The following is a 24,183-nucleotide window of genomic DNA, read 5'->3' on the forward strand; positions in this document are numbered from 1 at the left end:
GCCATTCAATGAGATCATGGCTGATCTGTGACCTAACTCCATATGCCCGCCTTAGCCCCATATCCCTTAGATTTTTGTTAACCAAAAGGTATTATCAATCTCGGATATAAAATTAACAATTGAGCTAGCATCAGTTGCCGTTTGCGGAAGAGAGTTCCTAACTTCTGCTACCCTTTGCGTGTAGAAGTGTTTCCTAACTTCACTCCTGAAAGTCTTGGCTCTAATTTTTAGGCTTTGTCCCCTAGTCCTAGACTCCCCAACCAGCGGAAATAGTTTCTCTTTGTACCCTATCAGTTCACCTTAATATCTTGAAAACCCTTTAATCTTCTAAATTCCAGGGAATACAACCCTAGTTTGTGTAATCTCGCCTTGTAATTTATCCCTTGGAGTCCAGGTATTATTCTAGTAAATCTACGCTGCACTCCCTCTAAGGCCAATATATCGTCCCCAAGGTGCAGTGCCCAGAACTGAACACAGTACTCCAGGTGTGTTTTAATCAGGGCTTTGTATAGCTGTAGCCTAACTTCTACCCCCTTGTATTCTAGTCCTCTAGATATAAAGGTCAGCATTCCATTAGCCTTTTTGATTATTTTCTGTACCTGTCCATGACATTTAAATGATCTGTGTACATGGACCCCTAAGTCTCTTTTGGACTTCCATTGTTTTGAGCTTTTCACCATTTAGAAAATAGTCTCATCTATCCTTTTAAGGTCCAAAGTGGATGACCTCACACTTGTAAGTTGAGGGGTGCACAGAAAGTATTGACAACAGGAAAGTAAGCTGAATTAGGGTTCATGCAGCTAAGTGAGACAGTCCTTCTAATTTGACGGACTAAAGTAATTCAGTAGTGCAATCATACATATGTAAGAACTGCCACAGCGCTCCTCACCTGCTGTTATTTGGTGTTGGGGGTTGGGCGATCAGTGTTTTAACTTAATCCTGTCTGATAGGTTTTGGATCCGCAGCATAACATAATTGTGTGTTGCAGCACCACTGCTGGGTTTGTCAGGGTTATGGAAAAAGCAGTTAACCAGCAAATTCAGTAATTTTGTAATATAAATAGTCTATTCCAAATAATTTGAAGTTATTTTGCACTAAAAAAATGAAATTATCTAGTAATTTGAAATAAGATATATAAATAACACAGAAAAGTGGGAATTTAGTGCTAGAAATTGAATTATCAGATAATTTGAATTAAGAGAAATAGACTTGCGTTTTCTTTTAGATTTCTCAAGATTGTAACACCAGTCCGTAGAGATCAGTGGGTAGAGGTAACATTTGTTCTTCTCACTTCTTCCAGAGGATGGTGCTGTCACTACTTAAAAAAAACCACAATACAGTCCTCATCACTTACACCATCCCTGCTTATCCCGGACAGCTGCCTGTATATTGGTGCCATCTGCCATTGCCAGAAGCTTCAATTACAAAGGTGCAGCTTAAACCGTATTAAGCGCGCTGACTATTTCAGGCAGTTCAAGGAGCTGTTCGCACCTTGTTAAAGTGCGATTACCCGTCATTAAGTTCTAACCCCCCATGGCCTCTCGAACTCCTGCCACTCCTGTGAGCCCTTCTTGCCAGCTTGCTGAGCTGAACACCTTCCGGCTCCGTTTTAAAATTAATATGGCAGTCTGACTACCTCTTAAACGGATCCTGGTCTTTAATTTCCAATCCAAGTTGCTGAGGAAGAGCTGACAGTGAGATTTCAAAGTTCTCATCATTATCCTAAAATCCCTCCACGGTCAATTTCCCGTTTGGATCATTACCGCATCGTTACTGTTGTCATTTAGGCATTGAGTAATGGCACTGTGAATGTACACATTCTGGAAGTGGAGAGACGGAGGATGAAGTTCATGAAGTATTGACGTGACATATATCCTACCTGAAAGGTCTGCATGAACCAAATGTGAATACTTTGTGAGATATTGAAGTACAAATAATTTACTTCTAAGAGCCAGTTGTACATGAATCATCAATTTAAAAAACTCTGTTAAATTGCTTTTCAGGACTGTTCGAGACTCTTCCAGGTCGAATACAATGTGAAATGCTTCTTAAAGCCACAGAACAGTGCTTCAACACATTGGAGAGAGCAGAAATGTTGCTGCTTCTCTTGAGACGGTTCCCAGAATCTGTGGTACAGCATGGGGTATGTATATTCATAAAATACTGATCTAATTTTTTACTGTTGTGAACTAATTGTCACTTCTGGTGTGATGTGTTCTGTTTCAGCAATTGCTATAGATCAGTTCTGTTGTTAGTGTAACAAAAATAAGATTAAAATGTGTGCAGTAGTTTCTCCTTTTTACTCTGATTGAGATGCTGTTTCTGAACTGAAATGATCTTTAGTAAGCTACCTGTTCTGAATGTGCTGCTTTCTATGATTTTAAAACTTATAGCACATAGTGGTCAAATGGGACACAGGGGGTCAAGTCTATGATTTGCCACATGGTGAGTACCCAACCTCAGCAGTTTTATTGAAGGTGATGCTTAACAGAGGGTGGACATTTCTTTACAGATCAGAATGGAAATTCAGAGGGACTGTCACCCCAGACCACAACTCCTAGTGGGAATTGCACAGTGCCATTGTCAGTTATCTGCAAGCAATTTGCTTTCCTACCATCCTGGACAGGGCCAGTACAGGATATAAGGAGACATGGAAAATGTAGAGAAGGGGAGAATGGAATGAAATAACTTGGTCCTCCCCTACCCCAAAAAGTCAAAATCAAAGAACCCAACATTGCAAAAAATAGATTATTTCCCATTTCTCCCTGTTGAAAGCTGTATTTTCCTCTAATGAGCATACGGGGATGATCTGCAATAGATCCTGCTGCAGCCAGCAGTGGAATGTGATCTAGGTTACTGAATGCCACATGTCCCCAGCCAGCAGGTGGGACAGTACTCCAAATATTGACCAACGGGAGGCTACCTGTGAGTGGAAATGCTCCATTGTACTCCTATCTAATGCCCTTGACAAGAATGGAGAAATCCCATCCAACTGAGATATGACCTCAAGTGGTTGGAATGTGGGGGGCCTGGTGATTATCAACTTGTGAGTAAAATGCTTATTCTTTCTAACTGCTGGAGTATGCTGAGGATAATGGATTTTTAAAAATCTCATTCAGTTTTTACAAAATTAGACCACTGTAGATTTGTGAAAGACACGTCACCTTCAGGTAAATTTTTGAAATAAAATGTTCAAATCATAAAGTAAGCAGATGTTTTTGATGCTAAAAATAGGCATTCTAATGTGTGGATTTAGTGTCTGTGCTTAATGGCACTGTTAGTTATGTAGCTGTGCCCTTAATCTATAAAGATTTTATGAATATGTTAAAAGTCTTGTGAATAGTGTGCATTTCCTGTGCATATGAAACTTACTTCTGTGTCATGATTTTTCAGCCACGCTTTGTATGTCAACATAATGGCAAGAACCCATGTGAACATTTGGCTGTCATGTTGTAATTGCAGGCATCCTGACATTAAGTTGCATTATTCGGCCAGATTTTGCTGGTGCGGTGCATCTCGCGGCGTGCCCCATTAGTTAGACTTGTTTGTGCATGTTTAAGTTTTAAAATTTTTTGCCCATAAAGTTGCTGGAAGTGTGAGCTGATAACGGCGCGGCGAGGGAAACAGGGCATCTAGGACCTTGGTGAACAACGGGACCAACAGTGTATCTCCTTAACCAATAAGATTTAAGGATTGAGAAATAAACAGAGGAAGGACTGAGAAGGAGGGTGAAGGAGAATGGGTGAATTCAATGTCAAATCAGGTACCGAAAGAGAAATAAAGTGAGGGAAAGAAAGATTGGATTGAGAGAGAGACAGAGAAAAACGAGACAGAAAGGAAAAGTAAGGAAAAAAAAATGTAAAATTTAACATTTTTAAAATCTCCTCAAACAATTCACAACCTGAAGCAATGAGACTGCACACTTATAATTGTTCACTTTCTGGGCAAGAGAGGTTGACTGGCAGTCATTAATAATTATCATGTTAAAAGGGTATTTTTTTTTAATATTCGTTCATGGGATGTGGGCGTCGCTGGCGAGGCCAGCATTTATTGCCCATCCCTAATTGCCCTCGAGAAGGTGGTGGTGAGCTGCCTTCTTGAACCGCTGCAGTCCATGTGGTGACGGTTCTCCCACAGTGCTGTTAGGAAGGGAGTTCCAGGATTTTGACCCAGCGACGATGAAGGAACAGCGATATATTTCCAAGTCGGGATGGTGTGTGACTTGGAGGGGAACGTGCAGGTGGTGTTGTTCCCATGAGCCTGCTGCTCTTGTCCTTCTAGGTGGTAGAGGTCGCGGGTTTGGGAGGTGCTGTCGAAGAAGCCTTGGCGAGTTGCTGCAGTGCATCCTGTGGATGGTGCACACTGCAGCCACAGTGCGCCGGTGGTGAAGGGAGTGAATGTTTAGGGTGGTGGATGGGGTGCCAATCAAGCGGGCTGCTTTATCTTGGATGGTGTCGAGCTTCTTGAGTGTTGTTGGAGCTGCACTCATCCAGGCAAGTGGAGAGTATTCCATCACACTCCTGACTTGTGCCTTGTAGATGATGGAAAGGCTTTGGGGAGTCAGGTGGTGAGTCACTCGCCGCAGAATACCCAGCCTCTGACCTGCTCTCGTAGCCACAGTATTTATATGGCTGGTCCAGTTCAGTTTCTGGTCAATGGTGACCCCCAGGATGTTGATGGTGGGGGATTCGGCGATGGTAATGCCGTTGAATGTCAAGGGGAGGTGGTTAGACTCTCTCTTGTTGGAGATGGTCATTGCCTGGCACTTATCTGGCGCGAATGTTACTTGCCACTTATGAGCCCAAGCCTGGATGTTGTCCAGGTCTTGCTGCATGCGGGCTCGGACTGCTTCATTATCTGAGGGGTTGCGAATGGAACTGAACACTGTGCAGTCATCAGCGAACATCCCCATTTCTGACCTTAAAATGGAGGGAAGGTCATTGATGAAGCAGCTGAAGATGGTTGGGCCTAGGACACTGCCCTGAGGAACTCCTGCAGCAATGACCTGGGGCTGAGATGATTGGCCTCCAACAACCACTACCATCTTCCTTTGTGCTAGGTATGACTCCAGCCACTGGAGAGTTTTCCCCCTGATTCCCATGGACTTCAATTTTACTAGGGCTCCTTGGTGCCACACTCGGTCAAATGCTGCCTTGATGTCAAGGGCAGTCACTCTCACCTCACCTCTGGAATTCAGCTCTTTTGTCCATGTTTGGACCAAGGCTGTAATGAGGTCTGGAGCCGAGTGGTCCTGGCGGAACCCAAACTGAGCATCGGTGAGCAGGTTATTGGTGAGTAAGTGCCGCTTGATAGCACTGTCGACGACACCTTCCATCACTTTGCTGATGATTGAGAGTAGACTGATGGGGCGGTAATTGGCCGGATTGGATTTGTCCTGCTTTTTGTGGACAGGACATACCTGGGCAATTTTCCACATTGTCGGGTAGATGCCAGTGTTGTAGCTGTACTGAAACAGCTTGGCTAGAGGCGCAGCTAGTTCTGGAGCACAAGTCTTCAGCACTACAGCTGGGATGTTGTCGGGGCCCATAGTCTTTGCTGTATCCAGTGCACTCAGCCGTTTCTTGATATCACGTGGAGTGAATCGAATTGGCCGAAGACTGGCTTCCGTGATGGTGGGGATATCGGGAGGAGGCTGAGATGGATCATCCACTCGGCACTTCTGGCTGAAGATGGTTGCAAACGCTTCAGCCTTGTCTTTTGCACTCACGTGCTGGACTCCGCCATCATTGCGCTGCTAATTACTAGACTTAACTTTGAGGCGAGTTTAATGGACAGTTAATGTGCAAATGCAGCAACTTTATGAAAATCACGGGGAGGTTAAGCGCGAGATGCCGTTTTCGCAAAGCTAATGGCGGAGCGGCGCAAATCGACCAGCAACTTGTGGCAATTTGCAATTCACAGGGTATCTCTTCCTCGCTACAAGTTGCTGGCCGATTTGCGCATTAATAACGGCATGCGACGTTCAGATCCTCTCCCTACGTTTTTCTTACAGGGGTGGTGGGGAGCGGAGAGAGGGTGATGAATGTGAATTTGCGATCCAAGAATTACTGCTCAGTTAGTGGGAGATGTGGATTGGATTTCCAGTTGACTTGAAGGGTTTCAGCTCACCAGAGTGGAGGATGGTGGTTGCTGTTCGATCCAGGAATTATTAATTGAGGCGGATGACTGGCTTTATTGTCCAATTTTGGGGGTTGTTGGGGAAGAATATATATTTAGTTGAGCAGGCATGGGGTTCAGTCTTATTTGCTGTCAGTGGAGGAGGGGAAAGAGGATTTTGCCCCAATTTTTTTTAATTTGTTCATGGGATGTGGGCGTCGCTGGCGAGGCCGGCATTTATTGCCCATCCCTAATTTCCCTTGAGAAGGTGATGGTGAGCCGCCTTCTTGAACTGTTGCAGTCCGTGTGGTGAAGGTTCTCCCACAGTGCTGTTAGGAAGGGAGTTCCAGGATTTTGACCCAGCGACGATGAAGGAACGGCGATATATTTCCAAGTCGGGATGGTGTGTGACTTGGAGGGGAACGTGCAGGTGGTGTTGTTCCCATGCGCCTGCTGCTCTTGTCCTTCTAGGTGGTAGAGGTCGCGGGTTTGAGAGGTGCTGTCGAAGAAGCCTTGGCGAGTTGCTGCAGTGCATCCTGTGGATGGTACACACTGCAGCCACAGTGCGCCGGTGGTGAAGGGAGTGAATGTTCAGGGTGGTGGATGGGGTGCCAATCAAGTGGGCTGCTTTGTCCTCATGGGGAGGGTTCTGCAATTTTCACTTTGTGGGTGAAGATATTAAACCGGATATTTACTGGGTTTGTGCGTTTACATTATTTGACTTTCACAGTGTCTCTGTGGTTTTCTGTAATCGCTGATCACTCCCTATGAGCCACTGTTTTATCACTAGTGCTCAGTATTCAGGTTTACATTACTTCTCTGTGTAAACTTCTTTAGAAAACTCTCAGACGTACAGTGTGCAATTACTTTGGTAACTTTCAGTTGGGTTTTAAATTGACGGCTCTCGAACTCAGACGACACAGGTTGTTTCACAGTACCTTCTGCCCAATTTGACGGTTCCTGCGAGGTCACAATCACAATTTATTTCAGCAAGGAGTACCTGACTATTATTGCGGGTTCATTTTGGGGCCGTCGTATAACGTTAGATTGTGCCCTATTTTTGTCAATTAGTCACATTACGTTACAGGTGCAGTACCTTTAGAATCCTCACATCTTAATATACGATAGATTATATATCTGTTGTCTGGATTCCTTCTGGCTAAATTTTTCCTGTTGCCCATTTTAAAGAATGTCTTCCGCCTCCAGCCCTAAAAATGTTGGCGGATCTCACTCCTCGCCTGCGTCAACTACCAATTTTAAATGATAAAAATGTTATGGCCCCAAAAGTGTTGATTCCGTTCCACACCATTTTACGTCTGGTTTCCCTCTTGTTCCCTACCCACCTTTCCCTCCCCGATGACCCATTATCCCTGTCTCCTCCCCCCCCCCCCCCCCCCAACGACCTACTTTTTCTCTGGTTTCTCAGCACTGGGAATCCAGAAATTTGCTTTTAAAATGCTTATAGTGGTATAAATAAATAGATCATAGTGCTGTAATCTACTTAGAGTGGTATAAATGCTTTAAAAAGGAATTGCTGGCTTTTCAGTTCAGGGAAACCCATGAACAAGGGGGAGCTTCTCAGGGGGGACAGGAAGGGGGAGGAGAACAGGGATGGGCCTTTCAGATAAGCATGGTGGAGGGAAGTGGATAGAAGTTAAAGGTATATGACACTGAGGATGAGGTAGAGGGAAGAGGAGTTACAAGCAGAGGGGTTTTGGAGAATGAATACAGGGTATGGGGGCTGATTAGGTAAGGAAATGGAGGAGGGCGAAAGGGAATAACGGCTTAGGGCACGTGATCGGACTGAGAGGAGGGGATAAGGGATTGGGGAAAAGGATGGGACATGAAAGGCAGGGTGTTGCGGACGGGATGGGTGACTGCAGGCCATAGGGGATGAGTGGAAGAGTATGATAGGAAGACAATGGAGGGCTAAGCACCAGGAGTGTAGTGAGGGGTTAGTGGTAATTCGGGCTTAAGGGAATAGTGCAGCGGGAAAAGGGCATAGACATGATAGCTGTGAGTGGATACTAGGAAGGGAAGTGGCATGTGATGTGATGGGGGAAAAACAACACGCAAGGGTGTAGAAGTAGGGGATGTTAAGGGAACCATCACAGCAAAATGCACCATGCAGCCTATAGCACCTCCCTTCCATGCCACACCACCCACTCAAAAAGACAGAAGAAAATGCATGAGAAAGTAGCAGGAAAGAACGGTCGAAAGCCTGAAAGAAGAGCAGTATAGACGCAGGAGAGAAAGAGCAAAATGGAAACAGAACACGAGACAAGGTGATCAATTTTGACTGCTGGTTGGCCGCCCATTCCAGCAGCGAAGAGGCCCCTGCTATTTTGAATCCCCGGCCTCATTTAAATTTAGCAGGCAAGCTATGGGCTGCCAAACAGGCGTCCCGATGTAGTTCGCTGGATTAAGGCCTCAAGATTGGGCCAGGGCGACCTCCAGAAGGACAGCTGCCGGGGGGGGTGGGGGGGTGGGGGGGTGGGGGGAGGTCACGAGCACTCCTGCTCCTCCGGGGCCTTCAAAAATAATTCAGCACTCACCTTTGCTGGGCCTCTTTGGTTCCATCACCCATGGGACTGGTCGCAGTGTGCACGGCATAGGCCTCGACCAGTTCTGACCTAAATTGGCAATTGGGGCCCTATTTAAGTCATGGGACCCTGATTTCCATATTAAAAGGGGCCTTTCTTATTAGAAAGGGCCTATTGCCTGAAATAGGTGGGAGCTTTGGACACCTGGGGGTAGGTCCCTTTCAAAATGGAGTCGGCCGCATCGGCGGTGTTCGGGCAGTTAGCGTTGTTTGCTTAACTATGTTAGTTTGTTATTTGAGCCAATGAAGCAAGTGTTAGAAAAATTTAGATTCTTCAGTCTTGAAAGGAGGTGAGTAAGAGGGGACCTCATAGAGGTATGTGTGTGTATATAATATATATATATATATATATATAGGACTAAATGGAATAGAAAAGGTTAATCGGGCACACTTTTCAAGTTAGACCATGACTGCAAAACAAAGGACGTAGGAGCAACCTGTTAAAAGATAAGTTCAGGACTGATGTCAGAAAGCACTTTCCACAAAGACTAATTGATTCTGGGAATGGTCTTCTGGGATGTGTGGTGAAAGCATTTAAGAGATAGTTAGATATTGTGATCGGGTGGGGGGCTGAATCATGGGTTTCTATGGAAGGATGAGCTAGATCATCTGTACTGATCTTTGTACTGCATACTGTGTGACCTACTCTTTGCATGTGTGACACTGCGGGCTTTGAAATATGACGCGTGCTAAATGCAAGATTTTTAACAAGATAGATTTTGAAAATTTGAAAGATTTTTTGAGTACTCAAAGATGTAATGGTGATAAATATTTTGGGTATGTTTATTTTGTTTCATAAATTAGGTCAGTCTTGGTGAAACTTTATTGGAAGCTGAAAACCTTGATGATCAAGACTCACCTGTCAACTGCTTTAGAAAGTTATTTGGTAAGAAAGAAAAAAGCATCAATATGAAAATCTGAATGTTTTTAACAGCAATACTTGGATTATTCTGAGTTGGAGTGTCCTGATGACTCGATTGGTAAATGCACCATTTGGTGTGGCTCTGAGTCATATAGATTAGTAAAATTTCAGTCTTTATCGTTGGCTTGTGCTGAGTAGCTAATCTCAACCAGAGCAGTTCTGGCAGCAGTGCACCTTAATGCTCCTAGGCTAGGGCAGGAGAAGAATGAAGCAGGGTCCTATTTCTCATTGCTACTTACAATGCAATGTACATGTGTATGGCCGTCGGTCAGGCGTAGATGTGATGCCGTTGTCGATGTACAGTCTGCTGATGCTTGTCGTTCAGATTGACACATGAAGAATGGTTAATCAGAAGAGGTGCCAGGTGGCGACTGCTGCCCATGGGCCCATACCTCAAAATCAGTTACTGGGTTCAGGAGGTGAGAGGAGAAAAAAGGAAGGAATAAAAAGCTGTGCTACCTGAAGATCTAGTAAAGTACCTTGCATCTATTTATAATTCTTATGGTGTTATGATGTTGGGTTATAATCCAAGAATTAGGGTCCATCATTGCTGTACAATGATTTCTGGCTTCCAAAAAAATAATCTTTATTGATTCTTTCTTCCTTCTTAACATAAGTTATAAGCATGGGTTATTTTTTCTCTTGCTATAACTGCAATTTATTTGAGGGTGGGGCAGTGCATAATTTAGCTCTTTTTATGCTACTAGTATTACATCACTTATGAAACTTTTCTCTTATGGTAATGTAAATGTTTCTGTAACACAATGTACCTTTGTATCTACAGTGTGTGATGTCCTACCTCTAATTATTAACAACCCTGATGTGCGATTACCTGCCAATCTGTTGTATCAGTATCTCCACAAGGCAGCAGAGTTTTATATTGGTTACGTTACCAGATCTCCTTCGTTGGAAAGCCAGCATCAAGGTAATGCAATGCACTCTTCCAAGAGTCCAGTATTGCATGGTCAGTGTGGGCCAGATATAAGAGAAAGGACTGCTTTTATTGCTGTTAGAAAGTGTGTTTTTAAAAATGCAATTTATTAATGGTCACTTGCGTAAAACTGTGCAAATTGAATTTTTGCAATTTTTAAGCATTTCTTTTTGGTAAGTTAGTCTTTTATTTTGCTTCCCTTCTTCTAAGTCTGGAGCTCTGTTCCCAGGCCTCTGCCAAAGGTTCTCAATAGTTGACTGGTGGGAAATATTACTGGGGTGGTTCAGAGTGACTATTGGTGAGACTTTCCACTCTGGTCACAATGTCACCGGAAGGTGGGGAGAGATTTCTGTCTGCCCCGTCACTGAACCTGGTGAAGTTTCCATGGTCAGCCTTGTGATTTTTTTTGGGACCACAGCCCCTGCATCAGATTAAAGGGACTGGCAACCATGACCAATACAAATAGTTTGCTGGCTTGGAGAAACTGCCAGCAATCTACCCGTTCCAGTGTCGTCTTCAATGGCCTATCCATCGACCTGACTCACTGCATTGCCCATATAAGATTAGTGACGTGTCCTACTGGCCCTGAAAATGCTGGAGTCCTGTTCTACACAGTCATTCTTTACTCCAGCATTGCTAAGCTGTTAATGAGGATTATATGACATATAATGTTACTGTCATTATCCCCTTATTAGAGTATTCCTGCCCATATCTAGGTAGATGCCGGAAGATCGCTACAGGAGAAGTGGGTGGGTCCTGGCAGTCTGGCTACCTGCGCAATTGTCCATTCTGCTCATGCCAGAAAACTGGCAGAATGTGGCAGAAAATCTTGCCGTCCATGTTATTTCTCGCTCTCGCTTAGGGGAAGCACCTGACTACCGTGGTTCATCCAACAGTACTGCTTAATTCAGAAATTCCTTCTTATGTGGAATCCTTAGGCCTGCTACTCCCTGGAATGGTCGCTAGTGACCTGAATTATTAGTGTTTGGCCTCATCCCTTTTTATCTGGTGTTGCATTTCCACTGATGCTGCATTTCTTGAGTAATTAAATGATACCTGTATTGCAGCAGAATTATTTATCAGTGACATAATACTTGGAGACATTTAGGGTTCACATTGGGTGGGGGGGGGGGGGGGAAGTAGGAGTATTTCAATTATACACATTGGCACAGATGACTTACTGACTGTAAGGAGCACACCCCTTAGTATAAGACATGCATTAGACCAGAATTGGCAGATTCTGGGGACTGTTCATTGTTGTGAATTCAAAATGTAAATTAGTTCTAATTTGCCTAGTAAATTGGACTTGTCAGAAATGTTTTGATGGAGAAGAATTTGACTCTTGAATATGTCTCCTTGTATGAATTCTGAATGGGTAGGCTTTTCAGAATTAGGCTATGGAAATTGAAAGATCTGTAGAGGATGGAAAACAAGCTTTTTTCCCCACTTTAGCAGTCAATGAACAGATAACAAATGAATTTACTCCTGTCTTCTGCCAGGTTCCCAAGATACCGCTGATATAAAGTCACCCACCAAGCGGAGCACTCAGAAATATATCATTGAAGGCCTGACTGAGAAGTCATCACTGATAGTGGAACCATGGGAAAGATTGTTTGAAATCCTGTCTATTGTGGCAATGAGGTGTGAGTGGCAGATGGACAAAGCAAACAGGTTAGAATTCCGATTGCGCATTATGGTCCACTACATTCTGGGATAAGCATTGTGGAAAAATACTCCAAATTGCACTTTAATGTTATAATCAGATGAGCTATTTTAACTTTTATTTGTGGGAAAAAGGATTTTAAAATTTTTAATCATTTTTTTCACCCTACAGCATGTTAAAAAAAACAAAACTCTGATTTCTAGGCTGTCTTTCATGGTTGATTAAGTGGGAGTGTCCAACCCACAGACATCTCAATGGAGGCAGTTGATGGCTAAACTTGGTCAACCGGTTAGGTGGCACACTTTAACAATGTGAAAGAGGAGTCCCCTTTTTTCTACCCGCTTTCCTCCAATCTGTCCAAGGCCGTTAGAAATTCATAAAGAAATTAATATTAACTATTTACATGATTCAATTTTAGTAAGTTTATATAAACTGTAGCATCAGCCAACAGATTGTCCTTCAGCTGCCTCAGAATCCTTAGTTGGGTGTTAAGCTGCTCTGTCTTAATAGAAGCTGAAGACACTGGATAACTTTTTGAAATAATTTGAGTTAACCAAGGTAAAAATTCAAATCTGATCTCTTACTAGTACATTATGGAAAGTCTCCTAACTGTAAGAAAAAATGTTTGATACCTGACATTTTGTCATATTTCTCCTGAATTACTCCTTGAAACATTCTTCTCTTGTTCCTCACAAGCTGCAGATATTTTGATCTATATGCTTTTCTTCCTCCCTAACATCCTCATTGTGTTGAAATCAAGACTCAATGCATAGTCTCCTAGGACCACAAAGCTATTGAACCCTTAACCTCCCTCAGTCTTTCCTTCCTCCTTCAAGTTTTTAAAATTCAGGCTTGACTTTACGTAATCATTATTTCCTTTTTTACCTTGTCTTCTCTAACGCTATATTAAACATTGGTGCTCTCCTGTACCTCAACTTCTCAATTTAAAAAAAAGTTTTGGTTGGGTCGAAGCACTGCTTCCCACTCAGTTGACACGAGCAGCTATCTAAAAATTTCAAAGATTAAAAGTGAACTAGAGGAGAGATTGATTCTTTGATTCAGAACCAGCCCACACATAGTGCTGTGTTATTGCACTGCATTCATTCTTTCTGTGCTGACTGTTCAAAATATATATATGCAACACAAACAACGTTTCTTAAAAACTGATGGTGTGTCTAGTATCGTAGCTTGAAGTCTAAATTGACAATTCAGGTTTGTTGAGGTTTGTTTTTCTTCAAGTATTCCAATCATTTCCGAGTTCCAGATTTTCTTTCAAATTCATCTTTCAGGAATTGTGGTGAAATTCTGCATAGGATGAAAGATTTATGCAGATATATAAACAGCTTTGATGACGAAGGCCACAGGAAGTATAAGAACCAAGTTGTTTATTCTACAATGCTGGTTTTCTTCAAGAATGCATTCCAGTATGTCTGCAGTATCCAGCCATCGCTATTCCAAGGTTAGTTAAGGGATTGCTAGGAAAATAACACTGTAGCAAGTAGACCAAAATTAGTGCTCTTATATCTACAGGGATTCCCATATTTTACAGTAAAATTTCACATGTATGCAGATGCAGGAAGGAAAATAAGGAAAGCTAGTAATCAGGAATATGTGAGAAGGTATGTACTGGTGTCTTGTTGACAGGTTGTAGTAATTTTAAAATCGGGATGTTACAGGTGCATGAAACAAGCTGCTGTGACAGTTCATTAACTATGCCAATATAAAGCCCTAAAAATAAAATTTATTACATAATAAATGCATAAAAAATCCACAAAAGAATTGGCTCCAACAACTTCCCTCCTCCTCTTCAGTTTTATGATGGTCTCTGAACATCTTGAATTCGAGGTTCATCTCTCCTTTCCCCTTCCTGGTTGGTTACATCCTTCATAGGCTAACGACAACTTTATCTGATGTCCCCACAGCTACATTTACCTATTTTCTACAGCCTGCACCCTCCTTACTTTCTGCTTTTCCTGTGGTCCATTCCCCCTCCCCTTTTGCAGTCTTACCACATAGTACAAATGCTGCAGGAAATGGGGAGGAAGCGTAGCAGGAGTACACACAAGAGAGAGGTAAAACAGAAGAGTAAGTGGAGAAAAAGGGGTAAGTGGATAAAAATGAGAGAAAGGAGCAGAGGGCCGATAAAAGAAATGGAGAAGATGGTGAGGAAGTGTGATATGCTCAGGAGTATGTCTGATGTATGAATTCCTGATTATCTCCATTGCAGCAGTGCTGCAGACTAAGGAATGAGGGATCCATGTGGGGAAGGGCAGAAAGAGAGAGACGCTGTTGAGGATGGAGAGTGCCAGTTCTGGGGCGTAACTGGAAAGGGAGACACAGAAAACCATCTTCTGGACCTGGTTGTGGAGGCAGCGAATAAGATGGACTTAAGATAGAGATACCCGTTTGAGATGAGGAGCAGTAGAGGGAAATTCTATCCGGGGGGTGGGGAGGAGAAGGAAAGGGACAGAGACCTTTTTGAAGAGAGTCAAGAAGAGAGATGGGCAAATACTTATTGAGAGGGAAAAGACCTTTCTGCTCCACTCCCAAAAAAAAAACTGTCTTGCTTTGAGTTGGCAGAATTAGTGGGGCAGTTCCCCCTAATCTGCTTTCATAGATTTGTATACTGAATTATAGCATCACTGTAAATTTGTCTAAAATGTGTCAATAAATGCTAACATTGCTATTTTAGTGTGCAAGTGAAAAATTGCCTCATTTCCTATTTGGTGCCATCCTTTCACAAAAGCAGATGAAACATTGCAAAGTTTTAAAAGATGCATAATGACAATTTAATACAGTGGCAGAAATTTTGGAATGATACTTAGACAGCAGTGTGTTGCTAGGGTATTCTATTCACCCTGTAACATACAGTGAAAAATCTGGTACCACTTCAGTCCAAATCACAAGATTTGATCATAGGAGCCTGCTGTTGGTTGTTATCTGCCATGACGCCTACCATTGGCAGAATAACATTCCAGAAATGAAATAAACTATATTGTGTATTCCAGTTATTAAATAGAATATCACAGACTAGAATATATTTCAAGGATGTAATTCATTTGACATTGGTAGATCAGTCAATCTTTGCTCCCACAATTTCTGATGTTATCTGAATACCCTTAATTTGTTGCTGTTTTATAATACACTCCATAGCCTCTCATTATCCCATAAGATTCAGTGACCAAATGTGATACAATGATAATAGGATTCCGAAGCCTTTGTTGTGTCAGAAAACAGTCAACTGCATAACTTAGATTTACTTTAAACCATATTTCAAATTTGTTTTTTTATATGATGTATATTATTGACATGCCTCACATATCATGTGGACTAGCTTAAATTTCATATTAATAGTAGTGCCATGTATGCTGAAATTCTTAAAATTTTTGTCCAATCCCAAAAGCTTTCTGTTAGTGAATGGCTTTGGGAATCACCTTTAGTTTTCACTCCAATGAAACGGACCCATTCTGTTCACAAAATGTGCACTTCTGTTCATTGCAGCTTTTTGTTTGATTAACAATTTTTAAAAAATGTTTAGAGAAATCTAGAGGAATAAATCTGAATGATTCAGTTGACCAGTTAACAAGGATATGGCAAGAACCAGCATTGAAAGTAGCTAAGAGGAATTGCATGTGCATCTGAGTATCTCTGTTGATGTGAGTGTTGGTCCTTGCAGAACTGCACAGCAAACATTGCCCTGTAGGTTCACTGAGTTATGTGGCACTGTTACCATTAACGATCTATATCCAAAGAGAGTGCTGGATTTTAACACCATAAATATTTATCAGAGCACTTCTTATTCAATATATCCCGTAAATAAAATAAATTGTGATGCAGTTCCCAAAAGGTAGCAGAATATGTTCTTGTTAATGCTGATATTGATTTTTAAAAATGTTTTGTGCACATTGTTTTGACAGCTAAAAATAATAATTTTCTTATTAGCATCTAGCCCTTCCAGCAACCAAATTCCTCTTATTCTGTTGGATGACTTGTCAAATATCTATGGTGATGTGGACATCGATCGGAGTAAACACATTCATAAAAGACGGAAACTTGGAGATGGGAGGGAAAAAACATTGGTGAGAAATCTATGTCTCTTGGATTTTTCATTATTTTTGGAAAGTTATTTTTCTCCCTGCTGTAAATGGCCTGGTATCAGACCTTTGGTAATTCTGTTCTTGGTGACATTATCTGCAGACAGGGGTCAGCTTCCACATATACGCTGATGACACCCAGCTGTTCCTCTCCCACCTCTCTTGACCCCTCAACTTCCTCTGTTATCAGTCTGTTTATCTGATATCTGTCTTGGATGAGCTGCAATTTCCTCCAGTTCAACATGGGGAGGACTGAAACCATTGTCGTTGGATCCCGCCACAAACTGCCCTCGCGACCAATTCAATCCCACTCTCCAGCCATTGCTCAGGCTGAGCCTGACTGGTTGCATTCTCAACATCCCTGCCTCAGCCTATCTGCCGCTGAAACCCTCATTCATGCTTTTGTCACCTCTAGACTAGACTATTCCAATGCCTTCCTGCATTGTCTCCCATCCTCCACCCTTCATAAACTTCAATTTATCCAAAACTCATCTGGCCATAGTCTATCCGCATCAAGTTCTGCCCACCCATCACCCATCTCCTCGCTGACCTACGTTCTCCCGGTCCCCCAAAACCTCATTTAAAATTCTTATCTTTGTGTTTAAATCTCATCTTGGCATCACCCTTATATCTGAAACCTCCACCAGCGCTACTACTACCTCCCTCCCCTCGAATTTTCAGTTCCAATGACTCCAGCCTCTGAGTTACTCTGATTCTGCCTCCCTACTCCCATCACCTCACCTTTGATGGCTGTGTCTTCAGCTGCATATGCTCCATGCTCTGTAAACCCCTCAGCCTCTCCACGACTCTCTGCTTTTTTAAAGACCTTCCTTAAAACCCACCTCTGACCAAGCTTTTAGTCAACCCATCTAATATCTCCTTCTTTGGCTGAGTGTCCATTTTTTCCTTATGATTTTTATCTGTTAAAGGCACAATAAATGAAAGTTGTTGCTCCATTCTATCCTTTGTCTGCCTGTCTGTGTCTCTCTGGCTGTCACCTCTTTTCTCTCAATGTAGTTCCTGTATCTCTGTGTTTGTCTTTTTTTTTCTCTTCCCTTTTTCTGTAAGATGTTCTCCTTTAAATAAATCTATATGATCTTACTGTGATCTGGTCAAAATTGCTTTTGGCAATGGTTGAGAGCACTTCTGTGAAGGTTTTTCCAGTAATAGACAGAAGTATTTACCTGATTTCATTTTGGGATGTTTTGTTACCAGTTGGTGAATTTGCTACCAAATGAGCCAATCAGGGAAGTTTTTGCTTTTTTCTAAGAAATATCCTAATGCAAGGGCTGAAGTTCCATGCTTGTGTGAGACACCATGCAAAGTAGACTGAAGTGTCACCACCTGCCTCATAACTTGTTGCCTGTCTGAGGTTAATAATTTAGATATTTTTTCCAATTGTGCTTTCAATTTGCTATCAAAATATATAAACTATTTCAAATGACCAAAACTATTAATCACAGCCTCTCTCTTCCTCTTACCAAACTCCCTTTCAACTTGTTACTGTTCGCAGGATACCATATGCCTGATGTAATATATTGCTTTGAGGGCACACCCCTCTCAGCTTGCTGTATCCAGAATGGCACATGACTGAAGTAATATATTACTTTGAGGGCACAGTTTCCTGTATCCAGGATAGCGCATGTCTGATGTATGTTGCTGTGTTGTCATAGTGGAAGAGGGACATTGGGCAGTCAGAATGGTAGCTCCTGGTAAACTATCCAATAATACAACTTTTAAAGATCTAGAAGCTGGTTGGAATCTGTGTGCTTTCTAGACTGAGAATATCTGGTTAATTAAATGATATTCTAATGTTTTAATTAGCTTTATCTTTACAACACAGCAGCATTGAAAACTTATACAGGAAATTGTGGGAGTCCACACTCATAGTTTAATCATTATTTAATATCGTATATCCTTTGGATTAATCAGCTTGCCCAGTGGTAAGACACTCATGACACTTAAGCCACTGATTTCTTTTTAATAATAGATAGGTAGATGTTGAGATATATTTTTAGAATTGTAGAATATGTCACTAGAGATTATGCTACAGCTTTACAATATACTGTGCAGAGTGCAAGTCGATTTAATATATTCAGTTCTTCACTATACCACAAAAAAGATGTTCGTGCACTGGAGTGATTATAGAGAAGAGCACCAAAAATTATCTTGAATATAAAGAGACTGACTCATGAGTAAAGATTTAAGTATGGTTTTTTTTGTGAAGCTATACAGCAGAGAGAAGGTTAATGAGGGACCTTACAGTGTAAGACAGTTTGGGCATAGGTTTTTTTTGCATTATAAGCAATTTATCCCTCATTGTATTGATCACTGTGGCTACTTCCACTGAATGCTGGAGTATTAACTGTAGTGCGGCAGATGAACAGTCTCCAATAAAAGGTGTTTGTTATTAATATTGATTTCAAGTGTGTGGATTTAGTCAGGCTAGTGGACCTAAATCAGTGAAAAAGTAAATTTTAAAATAGAACAAAAAGTCATTTTTTGGGGAATAATCTGCCGGACAGGATAGTAGAGGCAAAAACATTAAAGGTATTCAACTGGATACTTGGCTAGGGGAGTTAGGGTATTAGAGTGACAAATTTTGGTAGCCCAAATGGCTTTTTCCCCATTCTTGGCTACTATTCATTTAGTTCAAAACCAATAACTTTCAGTATAACTAAAGGCATAAAGAATAAATGTTGATGATATCCTTGATTCATGCGTTGGTTTTTGAAGCCTGCACTTTTCGACTGCCACCTGTAGTTGTTAACAGTGCGAACAGCTGATGGAGACTTTAGCAGCTTCAGTCAGCTGTTCGCAACTTCAATCAGCTGATACGTGAGATCAGGTCAACCTCCGCTACAACATCTTGGTTCATTCAAATGGATATATCATCCACTGCGTATAGCAAGCAAATCGCAATAGCACGACCATGGCTGTTATATGCGGTGGGGACTAGGCTGTCAGTAAAGAAGATAGTGGCTGAAGGAGAACTATTTTCAGGATGTTTTCACAAGTGCTGACACAGATTCTGACTCCCCCTTCCAGTGCTCTACCATCTGTGATGACATTCATGCTTCTATTAACCTTCTCAACTTTTTCGCCTCCACGTTTGACGCCCTCATCTCCTCAGATCCCAAATGGTCTTCCTCTCTATGGCCTCAAATTCTCAGGCCGTAAGCTCAAACATACTTGGTGATCGACAAGTCTGGCTGTCTACTGTGAGTTCTGGCTGGACCACTTCAGATTGTACACTGGTTTGTGTCTTTTCCCTCCCTCAGTTTTGAATACATCCATCTTGTCCATGAAGCCTACCACTTGATTGTGTCCATCTCGGCTCCAAACCATCTATTTTTTCTTCCTCAACCCAATGCTTGCTGCCATCATCAATCTGTCTCCACCCGCTTCAACACTACTATTCATAACTGCTCCTCAAGCAAATCAGCTTTAACGTCTCTATTCTCTTCAAGTATTGCACTGTTTCAAACCTTCCTTTCTCTCAAGCCCTGAAACATGTCGTCATCATATAACTACTCTCCCACCACTCCTCATTTGACATTCTTTAATCTAGCTTACATCCCACATACAGCACTGAGACCTCATTAGTTAAAGTCGTAAAGGGCATTCTGTGTAATTGTATCTGTGGCGTTCAATCTCTCATCATGTCCAACCTTGCAGCTGCTTTCACCACTGTTGACCATTCTGTCTTCGTGCAACGACTTTCCTTTGCTTTCCACTTCTGTGGCACTGCTGTCTCTGGGTCCGCACCTATCTGTTGTAGTGCAAGCATGGTCACCTCCAAAGATCCATCCTTGTTTTTTTCTTTTCTTCCTCTTCATCTTTGGCAGCATCATCAGAGAGCCTGGGGTCAGCTTACATCTGTATGCTGACAACACCTAGCTCTACCTTTGCCTCCTCCATTGATCCAGAGGCTGTTAGTACACGCTCCTGCATGACATCAAACAAAAAAACAAACTGCATTTATATAGTGCCTTTCAGGACATCCCAAGGCACTTTACAGCCAATGAAGTACTTTTGAAGTGTAGTCACTGTTGTATTGTAGGAAATCAAGGCCAAGATGAACCAAATTGTTTTTCAGGTTAATGCTGGTGAAACCAAAGCCATCCTTTTTAGGCTTCCACTAGTACCTACGTAACTCCATCAACCACCCCAACTGCCATTCTCAGGGTGACAAGAAGTTCAGAATCTTGGTATACTGCTTAACCCCCAAACTCAACTTCCTCCTCCATGATCTCCTAACTGCCGTTGCTACTCTCTTTCCCCTCCCCACCCCCGATCATCTCCGTCTTTCGCATTTTGCTTTTTCGCCGTGTTATCGGTGTCTACTGTTCTGTGGCCCTAACCCTTTGAGGCATCTTCTTGCGTATAATCCCCTCCCCTGTCTCAATGCTCCACAAGCTTTAGCTTATTCAGAACTGTGAAGCCTGTGTCCTCACTTGCACAAATTCCCTCACTCCCATCACTGCCATCTTCTCAAAGCTTCATTGGCTCCTCATGCCCCAGTGAGCTGACTTTAAAATTCTCGTCTATGCTTTCATATTCCTTCATGGCTGTGATCAGCCACACATCAGTGATCTTGTCTTGCATCCCTTTTGCTCCTCTAACATTGGGCTTCTCCTTGTCCAGTTCTCTCCATCTTGCTACCTTTCTCCCTGATTTTAAAGCCACCTTAAAACCCTTCTCTTTGATCACACCTTTGCTACTCTCCCACCCCGATCATTTCCGTCTTTTGCTTTTTCCTTTTCACCCTTGTTATCGGCATCTACTGTTCTGTGCCTCTCACCCTTTGAGACATCTTCCTGCATATGAGGGGATTTTTCGAATCTGTTGGGAAACCATTGATGCAACTGGTTTAACTGAAGGGATCTCAGACAGCCTCGTGACAGGGGCCGTGAAAATGGTTACTGCCACCAGACCAAGAACATTCTGCTTTGAACTAATCCTCTACTGACAGAGAAAATACCGATCTCAGTTTAACAACATCATCAAGAAGCATTGAGACCTGTTGCTAAATTGATTATGCCATCATTTACTCTATTTTTAACAGCACTTAACAAATTCAGAATGGTATGTGATGAAAAGTTAAGGTTGTTATGAATGGAATCAGCTCTACAGACCGTACAACAGTAGATGTGTATTGATTTATTACACATTATTAAATGGGTATCATTGTCTGCCATAGGCTTATTCTGTATTCATTGTTGTGAAATAAGCTCTAGAAAAGTAATGAATTGGTCCTAAAAACATATTTCCAGCACTTGACTGAACAACACATTAAATGAGCCTAGGTGCACAGTGCCTATAGGTTGCTTTAACACTTGATGTATAGCTGTTTTTTTCAAATCATTTTACAGGCTGAACTCTGCAACCAAGGACTCACCTGTTTCACATTTTGCATGCTGCGTGATGGTCAGCTGCTGCGAATGTTTCTGTTATCTTGTTCGCTGACGCTTCATAAGTGTAACAGCAACAGATTTCAGAAGTTGGAGACTACTTTTGACTTCCTCTGGTCTTTATCAGAATGCTGTCCACAGAATATCTGCTAAATATACCAACTATGTTGTTGCAGAGCCTCACTCTTTCCATATTGGTAACCTTTAGTTCTGCACACTAGACCCTCCAGTTTTTTTTTATTCATTCATGGGATGTGGGCGTCGCTGGCGAGGCCAGCATTTAGTGCCCATCCCTAATTGCCCTTGAGAAGGTGGTGGTGAGCCGCCTTCTTGAACTGCTGCAGTCCATGTGGTGAAGGTTCTCCCACAGTGCTGTTAGGAAGGGAGTTCCAGGATATTGACCCAGCGACAATGAAGGAATGGCGATATATTTCCAAGTCAGGATGGTGTGTGACTTGGAGGGGAACATGCAGGTGGTGTTGTTCCCATGTGCCTGCTGCCCTTGTCCATCTAGGTGGTAGAGGTCGTGAGTTTGGGAGGTGCTGTCGAAGAAGCCTTGGCGAGTTGCTGCAGTGCATCCTGTGGATGGTACACACTGCAGCCAATATACGCCGGTGGTGAAGGGAGTGAATGTTTAGGGTGATGGATGGGGTGCCAGTCAAGCGGGCTGCTTTGTCCTGGATGGTGTCGAGCTTCTTGAGTGTTGTTGGAGCTGCACTCATCCAGGCAAGAGGAGAGTATTCCATCACACTCCTGACTTGTGCCTTGTAGATGGTGGAAAGGCTTTGGGGAGTCAGGAGGTGAGTCACTCGCTGCAGAATACCCAGTCTCTGACCTGCTCTTGTAGCCACAGTATTTATATGGCTGGTCCAGTTAAGTTTCTGGTCAGTGGTGACCCCCAGGATGTTGATGGTGGGGGATTTGGCGATGGTAATGCCGTTGAATGTCAAGGGGAGATGGTTAGACTCTCTCTTGTTGGAGATGGTCATTGCCTGGCACTTGTCTGGCACGAATGTTACTTGCCACTTATCAGCCCAAGCCTGGATGTTGTCCAGGTCTTGCTGCAAGCGGGCTCGGACTGCTTCATTATTTGAGGGGTTGCGAATGGAACTGAACACTGTGCAATCATCAGCGAACATCCCCATTTCTGACCTTATGATGGAGGGAAGGTCATTAATGAAGCAGCTGAAGATGGTTGGGCCTAGGAAACTGCCCTGAGGAACTCCTGCAGCATTGTCCTGGGGCTGAGATGATTGGCCTCCAACAACCGCTACCATCTTCCTTTGTGCTAGGTATGACTTCAGCCACTGGAGAGTTTTCCCCCTGATTCCCATTCCACAATGCCTTGATGTCAAGGGCAGTCACTCTCACCTCACCTCTGGAATTCAGCTCTTTTGTCCATGTTTGGACCAAGGCTGTGATGAGGTCTGGAGCCGAGTGGTCCTGGGGGAACCCAAACTGAGCATCGGTGAGCAGGTTATTGGTGCTAAGTGCCGCTTGATAGCACTGTCAACGACACCTTCCATCACTTTGCTGATGATTGAGAGTAGACTGATGGGGCAGTAATTGGCCGGATTGGATTTGTCCTGCTTTTTGTGGACAGGACATACCTGGGCAATTTTCCACCTTGTCGGGTAGATGCCAGTGTTGTAGCTGTACTGGAACAGCTTGGCTAGAGGCGCAGCTAGTTCTGGCGCACAAGTCTTCAGTACTACAGCTGGGATGTTGTCAGGGCCCATAGCCTTTGCTGTATCCAGTGCACTCAGCCGTTTCTTGATATCAAGTGGACTGAATCGAATTGGCTGAAGACTGGCTGCTGTGATGGTGGGGATATCGGGAGGAGGCTGAGATGGATCATCCACTCGGCACTTCTGGCTGAAGGTGGTTGCAAACGCTTCAGCCTTGTCTTTTGCACTCACGTGCTGGACTCCGCCATCATTGAGGATGGGGATGTTTACAGAGCCTCCTCCTCCCATTAGTTGTTTAATTGTCCACCACCATTCACGACTGGATGTGGCAGGACTGCAGAGTTTTGATCTGATCCGTTGATCTCATGTATCATGAGAGGGCACCTGGAATGATGTCATCAATTCATCTCAGAATTCCTGCTTGTAATTTTTCACTGTTACTACTTTATATTTTAATAAGAAAGAAAGACATGCATTTATCTATTGTTAATATCTATTTTATAAAGAATAATGGATAGTTGTAACCCCTCACAAGTTAATAACCTAATTGATCAGCTCCAGTAACACTATAAGCATCAAGAATACTTTGAAGACTGTGACTCATCTGAGTCCTGAAATTGGATTATTCCTTTGAAGGTAGTTCAGGATAAATTAATCTGTAGATTTATTCTGTTTTGGATCTTGTTTTTGTGCTAGCGAAACAGCCCTGTAGTGTACTTAGTGTTCCTGCCATGTAATGATATTCAGGCTGA

General features: G+C 42.8%; 1 protein-coding gene across 5 annotated transcripts in view; it reads left to right on the forward strand.

The window, feature by feature from the left end:
* The window catches only part of ints10 (integrator complex subunit 10), a 65,325-nt gene that overhangs the window by 12,945 nt on the left and 28,197 nt on the right, over positions 1-24,183 (forward strand). For all 5 annotated transcript variants that reach the window (XM_067993653.1, XM_067993663.1, XM_067993670.1 and 2 more), the window contains 6 exons: positions 2,004-2,143; positions 9,524-9,605; positions 10,426-10,566; positions 12,072-12,243; positions 13,525-13,694; positions 16,178-16,314. In XM_067993653.1, coding sequence (XP_067849754.1) covers positions 2,004-2,143; positions 9,524-9,605; positions 10,426-10,566; positions 12,072-12,243; positions 13,525-13,694; positions 16,178-16,314 — 842 coding nt within the window. The remainder of the gene's footprint in view (positions 1-2,003; positions 2,144-9,523; positions 9,606-10,425; positions 10,567-12,071; positions 12,244-13,524; positions 13,695-16,177; positions 16,315-24,183) is intronic.

This window comes from Heptranchias perlo, chromosome 1 (genome assembly GCF_035084215.1).
Source record: "Heptranchias perlo isolate sHepPer1 chromosome 1, sHepPer1.hap1, whole genome shotgun sequence".
NCBI lineage: Eukaryota > Metazoa > Chordata > Chondrichthyes > Hexanchiformes > Hexanchidae > Heptranchias > Heptranchias perlo.